Here is a 12,148-nt window from a genome sequence, read left to right as displayed (position 1 = left end):
ATATTGCAAATACCTTCAACAACTCCGATATCCCTTTGCAAATATCCCTTTACAGGCTGAGGTGGGAGGATCAGTTGAGCCCAGAAGGTGGAGGCTGCAGTGAGTTGAGATCACGCCATTGCATTCAACCACAGGTGACACAGTGAGACCCTGTCTCAAATAAAAAAGAAAAGAAAAATGGATCTGCACTAAGGAATAAGGAGCAACACGATAGTAAATACCTGAGTTCATAAGACTTTTTCTTAATTTCTTTAATCTGTCTAAAAACTTTGGCTATTTAACATGCATTGTGGGGCTCATACCTTAAGTAAAAATAAAATGTGTGACAATAATATCACAAAGAATAGAAGTGGGGAAATGAAAGCATTCTGTGGTGCAGTTCTTACACTATCTGTGAAAGGATATCGTAGTTGTTGAAGGTATTCTGCAATATGTTGAAGTCATATTTGTAAATCCTAGAGCAACCACTCAAAGAATAGAACAGTACAGTATAGCTAATAAGCCGACGGTGAAGACAAAATGATACCATTCAAAACCCTCTAAAAGTGGTTATGACCAGAGAAAGAAAAGGAAGAACAGATGGGACAATGGGAAAATTGGTGACTTACAAACAGTCTGGAGATTAACAGTAATGTGCTAACACTGGTGTTTTAATTTTGATAAATGTACTACGGTTATATAAGATATTCACGAGTGGAAACTGAATTGGGTTATTCAGAGAGAAAGATTTCATCTTCCATATGTTTAAATTTTCTGCTGGAAGCAAGCATTTATAATCAAAATTTACCTGGGATACTTGGTAATTTATAATCAAAATTACCTGAGATACTTGAAACAGATTCTAAAGCCCCCACGCCAGAGCTACTGGATCAGAATCCAAGGATGGAGTCTTATAAACGTGCATAAAACTTATGAAGCTTTCCTCATGAATCCAACACAACCCAACACAGGTCTGTATCTGGAAATTGAGATGAGATGGCCCTCCAAGCCACGTCCCACCCTGAGGTCCTACGGCTCTTAGCGGTCCATAGACTAAAAGGCTGGATGATCAGCAATGCTGAGACAACAGTTTCAGTACAGCAGTGGGGATGAGAGGCAAGGTCAAGTTTTGAGGGGCCAGGACACAGCAAAGAAGAGAACACAAGGAAAGGGGAAGGAAATGGAGATGGTAACACGAGGGGAGGGTGGGATCGGTGCACAACAGACGTTTTCAGGATTAGGAACCCGGGTGTATTTTAAGGCAGAAAGCAGAAGCCACTGGAGGGGAACAGAAGACACGAGAGAGGCAAAGTGTTAAGAGGTTTGGCCCCAAGATGGCCGGAGGCTAGGGAAGCCGCAGTGAGAGAGGCAGAGCTTGGCGAAGAGGAGGGATGAGAGAGCATGGCTAAGGTCAGGGAGGATTTAAGAGCGATGGCCGCCTATCTAGAATGAGCAGCATGTGGCTGCTGAGCATCTGAAACATGGCTAGTCCAAATTGAAATGCACTGTAAGAACACACACTGGATTTCAAAGACTACACATCTGTAATCCCAGCACTTTGGGAGGCAAAGTCAGGCAGATCACTTAAGCCAGGAGTTCAAGACCAGCCTAGGCAACATGTCAAGACTGTCTCTACAAAAAATACAAAAATTAACTGGGTGTGGTGGTGTGCACCTGTAGTCCCAGCTACTTGGGAGCCTGAGGTGGGAGGATCATCTTAGTCCAGGGAGGTGGAGGCTGCAGTGAGCCATGATAGTGCCACTGCACTCCAGCCTGGGTGACAGAGCAAGACCCTGTCTCAAAAAAATATATATGTATATTCATTTAGACATATGCTGTTGCACACTTAGACTATAGTATGGTATCAGCATAAGTTTTATATTTACTGGGAAACCAACAAAATTCGTGTGACTCGCTTCATTGTGGTCTGGGACCAAAGCTGTAATGCCTCCAAGGTATGCCTGTATATTTCTATTGCAAAATGTGAATCTCGAAATTATGGAAGCTACAACTAGGACAAAAAGCAACCCCACCAAATAGCCCTATATCAAAGAATAAAATCTCTTTCTAGAACCCCAGAATTTGCCTCTTTCAGACTGAAGTTTAGCCAAATCTATGAAAAAAGAGCTTGCTAAACCAACTAATTATCAGTACAAATAAAATTATAATGAAAAGTCTATGAAGAGAATTTGTTCTCAGATGCCCTTCACATATAGCAATTAATTCACAAATGATGAGTCACTCATGTGCCTTCATGAAGGCAGGCCCTCAAGAGACCCGCAACAGAAAGGAAAGCCACCGACTGGAGAGAACCTGCTTCCTGAGCCCCACCAAGTTCCAAAAAGGAGAATGGGGCTTCGTCCTCACCCTCAAGGAGTTGCCAAACTGGGCTTGGTTATTATTCACACTTGGAAAGAATGAGGAAGGTCAGCCAGTCCCCTCCAGGTCGCTCGGGCTTCCTCCAAGCTCCTCTTGGTTCAAATTTGCTGTGTCCTCCAGCCAGCATCTCTCCTCTGTTCCGTAACTGACAGGGCAGCGAGGTAGCTTCCGGGTGACTCCTCCCGCCATGGTTCTTCCGTCCATCAGCTCTTCCTTCCTCAACTCTGTGGTATGTGGCTAGGGGAGTTTCCAACTCCCAGGGGACATTTCAGTTCCCCAAAGATAACACAGCTTTGCACAGTGGATGTTTACTTGCTGGTGGTCTTATCTAAGATCAACATTGGCAGCTGTGCCCGGAGAGGCCTCCAGGGTCCAGGTAAGTGGAGGCTTCATGTCTCAGGAGGTACCTGGTCACCACAGTTAGGGTTTTCCTGTTTGGGGATTTTTTTTTTTATGGGTTGGTGGCTCTGAAAAAGCTGCAAGTCTTCTCTGAGGACTACAGACCTCTCTCCACCCTCTCCACATTCAGCCTCTCTGAGCTCCAGGGCCAAAAGATGTCTACACTCAGGTGGCAGACAGGCCTGTGAAGACCTCCTGGTGACATGCTCACATGTTGCTGGGACTAAAGGTGGGATTTTAGCCACCACAGTGGGTTGGTGGTGAGATGTTTACCAACAGGAGGAACTCTGTCCCTCATGTCCACTTAAAGATTCAGTCCAACCCGGCCTGTGCTTCTGCTGTCCCAAGAGACTCTAGAAAGCTCCAATCCACCCTGCGGTTGATCTTTTAAGTCAGGGTAGGTGGTCATTCGGCAATCAACTGCTCTACTGCCTCAATGTCCTCCTCACTGGACGTCCTGCCCCAATTCCATCCTGTTCAGTGCAGACTGATTTTCCTGGAACACAATGTTCATTACGGAGCGAGATGGCATATCAGGAAGAGCACTGTATTAGGAGTCAAGAGATCCATGGGGGAATCCCAGCATTGCCCCTGATGTCTGTATAGCTCTGGGGAAAGTGAGGCCCTCTTGGCATTCAGTTTTTCTTCCAGCGAAATAAAGGATTCAGCCTCCCAGAGCTTTAAAGTCTTTCCAACTCTTTCATTCATTCTATGGTCTCTCTCTCCTCAAGAATCCTCAGTGGCTGCCCTCCTGCAAAAAAAGCCCAAACTTCTTGGGCTAGCAGCTCCCAAGGCATCCATCACCTGGCCCCAAACCACCTTCTAATGTTTTTGTTATGACCCCATCGCCACCCTCCCCCAAGCCACCCAGCCTTCTCCATGCTGCCCTGATGTACTCTACCCATGCCTTCACCTCCCCTCTGCTTGCCGCAAAGCCCTCCCTCCAAAGCCCTGCCCCAAGTTCACCACAGGCCTCTTTCCTGGAGCCTTTGCTAACATCCCTGCCGCAAGCCCCAGCCTAAGGTGAGCTCCTCTCCTGAACTGCTAGAACTTCTCTACAGACAACTCATTGGCCCTTAGGGGTTCCTGCCTGGGCACCCAGTTGGATGAAGCACTCCAGAAAGGAAGAAATTCCTGGGGCCAAGGGAAATGAGGCAGTGGCCTTGGCCTATGCTGGGAAGTCCTATGGGCCTGGTATGAAACCATTGTCATCTGCAGGGTGTTTCACAGGTTAGAAGCCACTTTCCCCCCATCGCCTCATTTCACCCTCAAAGACTCTGGGTAAGGGGAATTATTTGTGGTCTGCGTAAGGCCAGTCAATGAGAGAGGAGCCAGGCCCGTGCTAAGCGTAGATCTTCCACCTCCAGGTCCAATGCACTTCCCTCTCAGAAGAGGCATCTGCTAAATTAGGGACCAAAGCTGCTGGAGGGAGGCAAGGCAAGCTGCTATGTGAAAAAACGCCAGGCCAGGCAGTCATGTCACACCTGGCAGAAATGACTGAAGCATAGCCACTGGCTGAAGTTATCCCCACACCCACTCTCTGGAGAGGATGATCAGGAGCAGTCTGCTCAACCGGGAGGTGGGACTCCTCCTCGGGAAGGTGTAGAATCACCAGCCTGGCTCCCTGCGGACTCCCGGGGCTCATAGAGGCCAGAGCAGCAACAGCACATGGGAAACAACGGGGCGCTGGACTGGGGAGGTCTCAGAGCTCTCCTAGTGATGACAGCCTCATTTTACCCAGGGAGAAAGGGCGAGTAAGCTAAGGTCACACAGCAACAAAGCTGCACCCAGACCCCAGAGCCACTCTCCTCCCTCCCTCCTCCACCAGGGCCATGCCCACTTGGGGCACCCCGCCACCCTGTGTTCCAGGGACAGCTGGAGCACATGCTTCTTCCCTCGCCAACCCAGCAATTCCGCAGGGCATCTGACCTCCACTGTTGACTTCTACCCAGAGGACAAGAACATTTTTAGTTCCCAAGGAATGTACATCAGCCCCACGGAAGCTAGGCCACCTCTGGGATGGGGTTGCTGGTTTAAAACAAACACCAGTCATCCTGTATAAGGACCTGACAGCCACCAGGCACCACCTCCGCCAGGAATTGCAGGTAAGCTCTCTCTACTCTCCGTGTGCGTTTGCTGACAGGTTTATTGTCCGTGACTGCTGCCCGTCCATTTAACCTCTCTGGGCCTCAGGAGTCCCCTCTAAACACGGGGGATGTTGGACTGTCTGGCTGAAAGACAAAGCTTCATTTAGGAGCTGCCTCTAACCCCCCTCCCTGCTAAGTCCCCTGGGGCCCTTGCTGGTTCAGCTTCCTCACTCCTCATGAAAAGACTTGCCATGAGCTCTCAGAGCCTGGGACGAAAGGCACTGGGGAGGACCCCCAGCCCCTATCAAGTCCTGCTGCCAGGTGTTCTGCCCTGAACAGCCTTGGAGAAGAGAACACACATCCATTATCTTCTACCTTGGGAGGTGGAAGGGGGGTCCTCTCTACACAGCAGTCAGGACCCCAGATGGTAAAGCCCTTCACGCCGTTTGCTGGGCTCCTACCTGAGCAAGCTCAGAGGCACATGAGAAGGGGAGGCAGCTGCCTGGAGACCCTCTCTCCCCCAGGCCCACCTGTCTGCAACCCAGCTGAGGCCATGCCCTCCCCAGGGACCGTCTGCAGCCTCCTGCTCCTCGGCATGCTCTGGTTGGACTTGGCCATGGCAGGCTCCAGCTTCCTGAGCCCTGAACACCAGAGAGTCCAGGTGAGACCTCCCCACAAAGCCCCACATGTTGTTCCAGCCCTGCCACTTAGCAACCAGCTCTGTGACCTGGAGCAGCAGCGCCATCTCTGGGCTTCAGTCTTCTCCCAGAGCACAAAGGACTCTGGGTCTGACCTCACTGTTTCTGGAAGGACATGGGGGCTTAGAGTCCTAAACAGACTGTTTCCCCCTTCCAGCAGAGAAAGGAGTCGAAGAAGCCACCAGCCAAGCTGCAGCCCCGAGCTCTAGCAGGCTGGCTCCGCCCGGAAGATGGAGGTCAAGCAGAAGGGGCAGAGGATGAACTGGAAATCCGGGTCGGTACCTCTGCAGTTTTATGCTCCTGTGGCAGCGAGGAGGGTGGGGTCAGGGGAGAGGGAGGGCAGGGAGAGGTGGCAGTGAACAGGGTCCCAACTACAAGCTCCCCAGAACTATAAAACCAGTACCACAGGAGTTGAGCTCTGCCCTGGGCTCTGTGAGGTCTTTACCCATTAAGAGAAAAATATCTAGGAGAAGTAACTTTGCTACAACAGAATAGGGATGGAAGGAGCCTGGGCAGAGGAGAGAGGGTGCCAGAGCCTCCAGGTGACTCAAAGGGGACAGAAAATACAGTGCCCAGAGACAAAGACACCCAGAAATAAACGGCAGGCCCAGACTGAAGATGTTTCTCTGCAGAAAACCATGTTTTACTCAGGGGCTTCCAGGGCCTGAACTGTGGGGTGGAGTGCTTCAAAACAGCACCCTGGATGGGAGAGCTGGCGCCAGCCCAGGCTCCGGCACCCACTCACCTCACCTGGAGGCAAGGAGGGGGCAGGTCTGGATGATTTGCTCTGACAAATCGTGCGTGGGGCAAGGAGAAAGTTAAGACAACCCAAGGATGGAGAGGAGGAGGGAGTAAAGGATTTTATGGGGTTGTCTATGCAACCTTCCTGTGGCTGTGGTTCAGGGAATGGTTTCTTCTAAATATTTGGTTGGTGACACCATTTCGCAGCTAAGGCAGGATTCCCCCAAGGTAGCACTTAATAATGGCAGCTATTAGACGCTGTGCCCGAGGATACCAACTTCACCTCTAACCGCCCCACCTCCTCCCTACGACAACCTGTGAGGTAAGCAGGGCTGGCATTACTCCCACTTTAGAGCCAAGGAACAGTTCAGAGGTGAACTCACTTGCCCAAGGTACCACAGCGGTGTGTGGAAGAGACGCGACACAAGGTCAGGGCTGACTCCAGTCCCCAAGCCCTCTTCCTCCTCACTGGTCTGATGGACAGAGACGGCGCACAGTGGCCCAGGGGAGGCCTCTTCCTTCCAGAGGAGTGAAATGTGCCCGCCTTGGCCTCTGCCTGCCTGTTTACCATACTCTTCTCCAGTCGAGGAATAAAGCCGTCGGAAGCTCCCCCAGCCCCTGCTCGCGTTCATCCTCACCAGCACCCGGCGGTGTTCAGACCTTTCCTCTACACGGTGGGATCCACTAGATTCTCATCTGAAAGAGCTGCATACCCTTAGGCCAAAACCAGGGTATTTTGCTGGTGAGACGGCTAGCTCCACACATGGTCATCCCAGCCAGAGGAGCTGCCCAGTACCCAGATGAGAAAGAGGTCTTGGTGGCTGACGACGCAGGGTGGGGCTGGTACAGTGGGAACTGTGCAGTTTCTGTGAAAGCTAGCCTTGGAGCATGTGACCCACACTGCCTTGGCTGGAACCAGAAGTCAAACGCCCGGGGGGTGTTGGGGCTGCCAGAAGAGGAGTGGCTGCAGAGACCTGGAGCGCCCCACTACCAAACCCCTCACAACCGAGTGTCGCACCCCTCTCTCATCTCAGGCCCCTCTACCTCCCCCCAAACGTTTCCCTCCCAAAATCAAGTTTCAGAGTAGAAGACTTTGGAGACCAAGTCCCACTCCCATTGAACAGATGGGTCACTGAGGCCAGGAGGCAAGCTGCCCCCCACCAGCCAGCACTGTGTCACCACTCACTTGCCTGCACCACAGCGCCAGGTGTTAGGCCAGGCCAGCAGTTTCCCAGACCGGTGCTCCTGTTTCCTAAGATGTCTGCCAGGTGATCGGCCACCCCGCATTTGCCTCAGCGGTGGAAGAAAAACAAGTATTTACTGGAGGGAATGGAAGGCCCCAACTCTCCTTAAAAAAAAAAAAAAAAATCAATCATGTCATTCCCCACTGGGTCCACCTTCATGGTGGAGTTAAGGGGAGGGAGATTTCGAAAAGGAAACGCATAGCTATTGGTTAATAGCTTCTCTGCGCCTCTGTTCTCACCTGTAAAATGGGCACAGTGGTAGCGCCTACCCCACAGGGAGGCACTGAGGACACCTGGCCTCACACAGAGGAAGGGCAATAGGACTAAAGCAGTTTTCAGGGCCAGGTGGGTTTAAAAGTCCTGCACTCTAGTCCTTGGCCCCCAACTCCTTGGGCTTCTACTGTGAGGACCAAATGACCCAGCACTAAGATCCTTCCCTGACTCAGACAAGTCAGTGCCCAATATGGCCAGGCACCGAGGTAAGCCACTGGCAGAGACAATCTCTGCTCTCAAGGAAAGTCTGCCATGTGGCTGCAGCAGAGCTCCTTCCCACTTACCCAAAGCTTTGAGCTCCAATAAATCATCTCAGGAATACCTGGAAAATGGAAGAGATGAGGCGCTCTCCCTGTAGAGGGGAAGAAATGGAGGCACAGAAAGGACTTGGCTCAGAGCCTCTTTCTAGGAAAACATCAGCTTCCTTTTGATTTTCCAGGCATCAAAGAAAGGTCTATGCATATGAGAGAAAAAATACCTAGGGAAGGAGAAAAAGGAGAAGAAACAGACAAGAGAGAAAGGAGAAAGAGCTGGGAGCAGGGAAGGAATAGAAGGCCAGTAGGCCAGTGCTGAGAATGCTGGGCAGACCCCCTGCCAGGGCCTGAAATGCTGCCACTGGTGACTCAACCTTTTGTCTTCAAAACTGCAAGGGAGAAAAAAAATCTCATACTAGGGGGCACCACAGCTTTTATCAGCAATCCCATTAGAGGCTAAGACTGAGAGGCATGAGACTGCAAGGTAAGTGTCTGAAAGATGGTGAGTGGGAAGGTGAGCTGTGGTCCTGAGAAAGGAAGAGAACCTGGCTGAGGTGTCACTCAGCAGTCCCTGCTGGGGCCCAAAGGCCATTCTCCCTCTCCACTCCTGAAGAGAGAGCAGAGAGCCCAGAGCCCCCTTTGAGATGGGGATGGGCATGACCTCTGACATCTCCTGGGTCCTCCCTGCCCTGCCTCCTAGTTCAACGCCCCCTTTGATGTTGGAATCAAGCTGTCAGGGGTTCAGTACCAGCAGCACAGCCAGGCCCTGGGGAAGTTTCTTCAGGACATCCTCTGGGAAGAGGCCAAAGGTGAGTCCTGCCTGGACTGGGTTTGCTCGGTTTCCTTGCAGCCCCACGTGGGAGTTCACTCTGTGGGTGATGAGTTTTCCCCAACCTCTGCCTCTCCAAAAGAACTTCTAATTTCCCTTTCCCAAAGATCTGCAGGAGAGTGGTTGGCTAGTATTTGTGAGTGGCTCAGAAGGGAGTTCATCATAGTCTTCGTGTTCGAAGAATGTTCTAAGAACTAGTACATTAACTAGCTTTGGGGCCTCAGTTGAACCTCAGCTTCCTTAACTGTAAAATGGAGCTATTTTACCTATTGTGAGAGTCTACAATTATTTGGTGTTACACCGTCTTCACTGCGTAACTTTACTCCACAAACAAAAAGGAATTGGTGCCAAAATAGCACTCAGAACAGGTTCTGCAGCCTGTTAAGCAGTTCCTTCAAATATTAGAGCTTCCTGAGTTAAGCAAAGGGTTTGCTTTGAATCCCCTCACCTTGTAAAAGAAAAAAAAGAAACCGCCCAACTGATTGAGGTGGCAGAAACACCTGCACATCTGCAAAGCACTGTCCTCACCAAGGCGGTGACCCGTCACCCCTGGTGAACAGCAGGGGTAGCATTCACCCCGCTGTGCAAACGAGGAAACCAAGACTCAGAGCTTTGAGGTGACTTGCCCAGGGCACAACAGTCCACACTTGAGTGCCGCCCTCTGACTCCAAGGCCAGTGCTTCCCCACAACCCCCACCATTACATCCCACCTCCAATCTCACCACAGTGGAAGAAAAGCACTAGCAGGACGGTGCACCCAGAATTCTTACTCAACCTCTTGCTTTCCAGAGGCCCCAGCTGACAAGTGATCGCCCACAAGCCTTACTCACCTCTCTCTAAGTTTAGAAGCGCTCATCTGGCTTTTCGCTTGCTTCTGCAGCAACTCCCACGACTGCTGTACAAGCTCAGGAGGCGAATAAATGTTCAAACTGTATGCTGATGTTCCAAATGGGAATTTATTTCAAAGAGGAAAAGTTAGTATTTCACTTTAAAAAAATCAAAATAATACAAATAAAAATAATTCTTGGTTTACGGAAGGGAATAAAAGGACAAGTAGCAAGGCCAATGTGCATGTTTAGAAAACCTAATCACACCAGCTCACTCAAGCAGAGAAGCTACTGCATGTGCACGCATTGTGTGGAATTAAGACTGGGTTTCTTAGAGGAGGAAGAGAGAAAGGGGGAGAGTAGGAGGGAGAGGGGAAGAGGAGGAGGGAGAGGGGAAGAGGAGGAGGGAGAGGGGAAAAGGAGGAGGGAGAGGGGAAGAGGAGGAGGGAGAGGGGAAGAGGAGGAGGGAGAGGGGAAGAGGAGGAGGGAGAGGGGAAGAGGAGGAGGGAGAGGGGAAGAGGAGGAGGGAGAGGGGAAGAGGAGGAGGGAGAGGGGAAGAGGAGGAGGGAGAGGGGAAGAGGAGGAGGGAGAGGGGAAGAGGAGGAGGGAGAGGGGAAGAGGAGGAGGGAGAGGGGAAGAGGAGGAGGGAGAGGGGAAGAGGAGGAGGGAGAGGGGAAGAGGAGGAGGGAGAGGGGAAGAGGAGGAGGGAGAGGGGAAGAGGAGGAGGGAGAGGGGAAGAGGAGGAGGGAGAGGGGAAGAGGAGGAGGGAGAGGGGAAGAGAAAGAAGAGGAAGAGAAAGAAGAGAGAAAGTGGGACTAAGAGAAAGAGGGAAGAGAGGAAGAACAAAGACACAGTTCCTTTAAACATCAGGGCTTCCTGAGTGCAAGGCTGCATTAACAGCTTATTAACAACCAGCCAGGGCTGTGTGGACAAAGAAACTTCAGGATGACATTATCGAAGCCAACATCCATTCAAGATTGGAGAGGAAGACAGGAATGCCCAAGAGTGAATTTGAAGTTAGACGTTAAGTGAGGTGCCCAATCACGGCTCTTGGGCACTGCTAGACAGCACTGAAAGAGCTGCATTCTCCTTCCTCCCTTCTCCACTACTGAGAAGGCCTGACAAAGCAGATGCCTCATGTGGGCAAGGCTGGCCGTCACCATGGTTCCCTTACTGATACCAGGTGGGATCCCCAAACATTCCCTCAACTCCAGCTCACAGCAGACACGAGCCTTGACTCTTATGTTCCACAACTTAATTCCAGTTTACGACACTGGTCTTCCCAGGGGAAGGCCACTCGGTCATGCCCACCTTAGCCTAAACATGTGGACTGACTTGACTGTAGGCAACGGATGGGACACATCGCTAAGGGGAGGGAAAGGCAAAGAACGAGGTGGCCCCAAAGAGCAGCACCACAGACTTGCCAATTCAGCCATCTGAGCGCTTGTGGGAAACATGCAGGAAGCCGTCTGCAGAGACAGTTGGGGTAATGCCCACACTCTGGAAAACCCCTACCACAGAGGGTGCTAGGAGCCGAGCGTCTCCCCAGGTAAAATTCTGGCCGCCACACATGCAGGCACTAACCACTGATCAGGTGCGGCAGGCAGACAGAAACCCAACTGCTCTCCCTCACACAGAAGCTGTGGTCTGTGAATGCCACCGTCATCCAGGGACTCTTAGAAATGTAGAATCTTGGGCAGCACCCCAGCCCGAATCTATCAGGATCTGCATTTTAACAAGATCCCCAGGCTACTTAGTAAATGGCTGATGGGAAATGGCTTAGAATCCCCTTCCCAGGCGTCACAGCACACTGCAGGCCCCCTACTCACCCCTCCACCCTCAGACAGCCATGCCCCTACCTCCCCAGGCACCTGGCACAAGTGGGTACAGAGATCAACACACTTGTCCTGGAACTTAACTGTCTCAGCTCTGTCACTTAGTTGGGATACGACCTTGATTATCACTAACTGCCCACAGCCCTCTTATCAATAGTTACAGAAGAGGAGCAAAGGCCCAATATGGCCAAAGTGGTCAGGAGATGGTTTCTTTTTGAGAAAGCACCACTGATTGGGCTTGGGAGAGGATGGGTACCAGGCTCTGGACAAATGCTGGTCACCTGATGCTTCCCCCACCAAAGACAAGAACTTACTTCTCTCTCAAAGAAATCACAAGCATTATTACCCGCCTGCCTGGGTCATTCAAATAGAAACAGATATTGCGCACCCACTATGGACTGGGCACTCTCACCTGTGCCAGGCAACAAGGTGTAGTGCAAAGATCTGGGCTTTGGCCTTGGACCTGAATTTGGATACCAGCTCTGTGATCCAGGCCAAGACTGAATTTCTCAGGCTCCTCACATGTAAAATGCCTACCTTGCTGGGTTACTGCCAAGACTGAACATGAGATCTCACATGAGCTGTAGCTGGCAAAGGGCCCGG

General features: G+C 51.2%; 1 protein-coding gene across 6 annotated transcripts; it reads left to right on the top strand.

Moving 5' to 3' along the window:
- Positions 1–2,544: 2,544 nt before the first annotated feature.
- On the top strand, positions 2,545–9,817 carry GHRL (ghrelin and obestatin prepropeptide). 6 transcript variants are annotated; one of them, XM_034955770.3, is made up of 6 exons: positions 2,625–2,734; positions 4,586–4,862; positions 5,411–5,505; positions 5,700–5,816; positions 8,755–8,863; positions 9,673–9,817. In XM_034955770.3, the coding sequence occupies exons 3-6, from the start codon at positions 5,440–5,442 to the stop codon at positions 9,690–9,692; spliced, it is 312 nt and encodes a 103-aa protein (XP_034811661.1). In that variant the 5' UTR covers positions 2,625–2,734; positions 4,586–4,862; positions 5,411–5,439; the 3' UTR covers positions 9,693–9,817. The 6 variants fall into 6 exon arrangements, with proteins under 6 accessions (XP_034811656.1, XP_034811661.1, XP_003826336.1 ...); XM_003826288.5 differs by having other exon boundaries at positions 5,369–5,505; XM_024928099.4 differs by having other exon boundaries at positions 2,639–2,734; positions 4,627–4,862; positions 5,369–5,505.
- Positions 9,818–12,148: the final 2,331 nt, after the last annotated feature.

The sequence above is a fragment of the Pan paniscus genome, chromosome 2 (assembly GCF_029289425.2).
Source record: "Pan paniscus chromosome 2, NHGRI_mPanPan1-v2.0_pri, whole genome shotgun sequence".
In the NCBI taxonomy this organism is placed as follows: domain Eukaryota; kingdom Metazoa; phylum Chordata; class Mammalia; order Primates; family Hominidae; genus Pan; species Pan paniscus.
The sequence above is the reverse complement of the archived record's forward strand: the minus strand, read 5'-3'. Positions and strand labels throughout refer to the sequence as shown.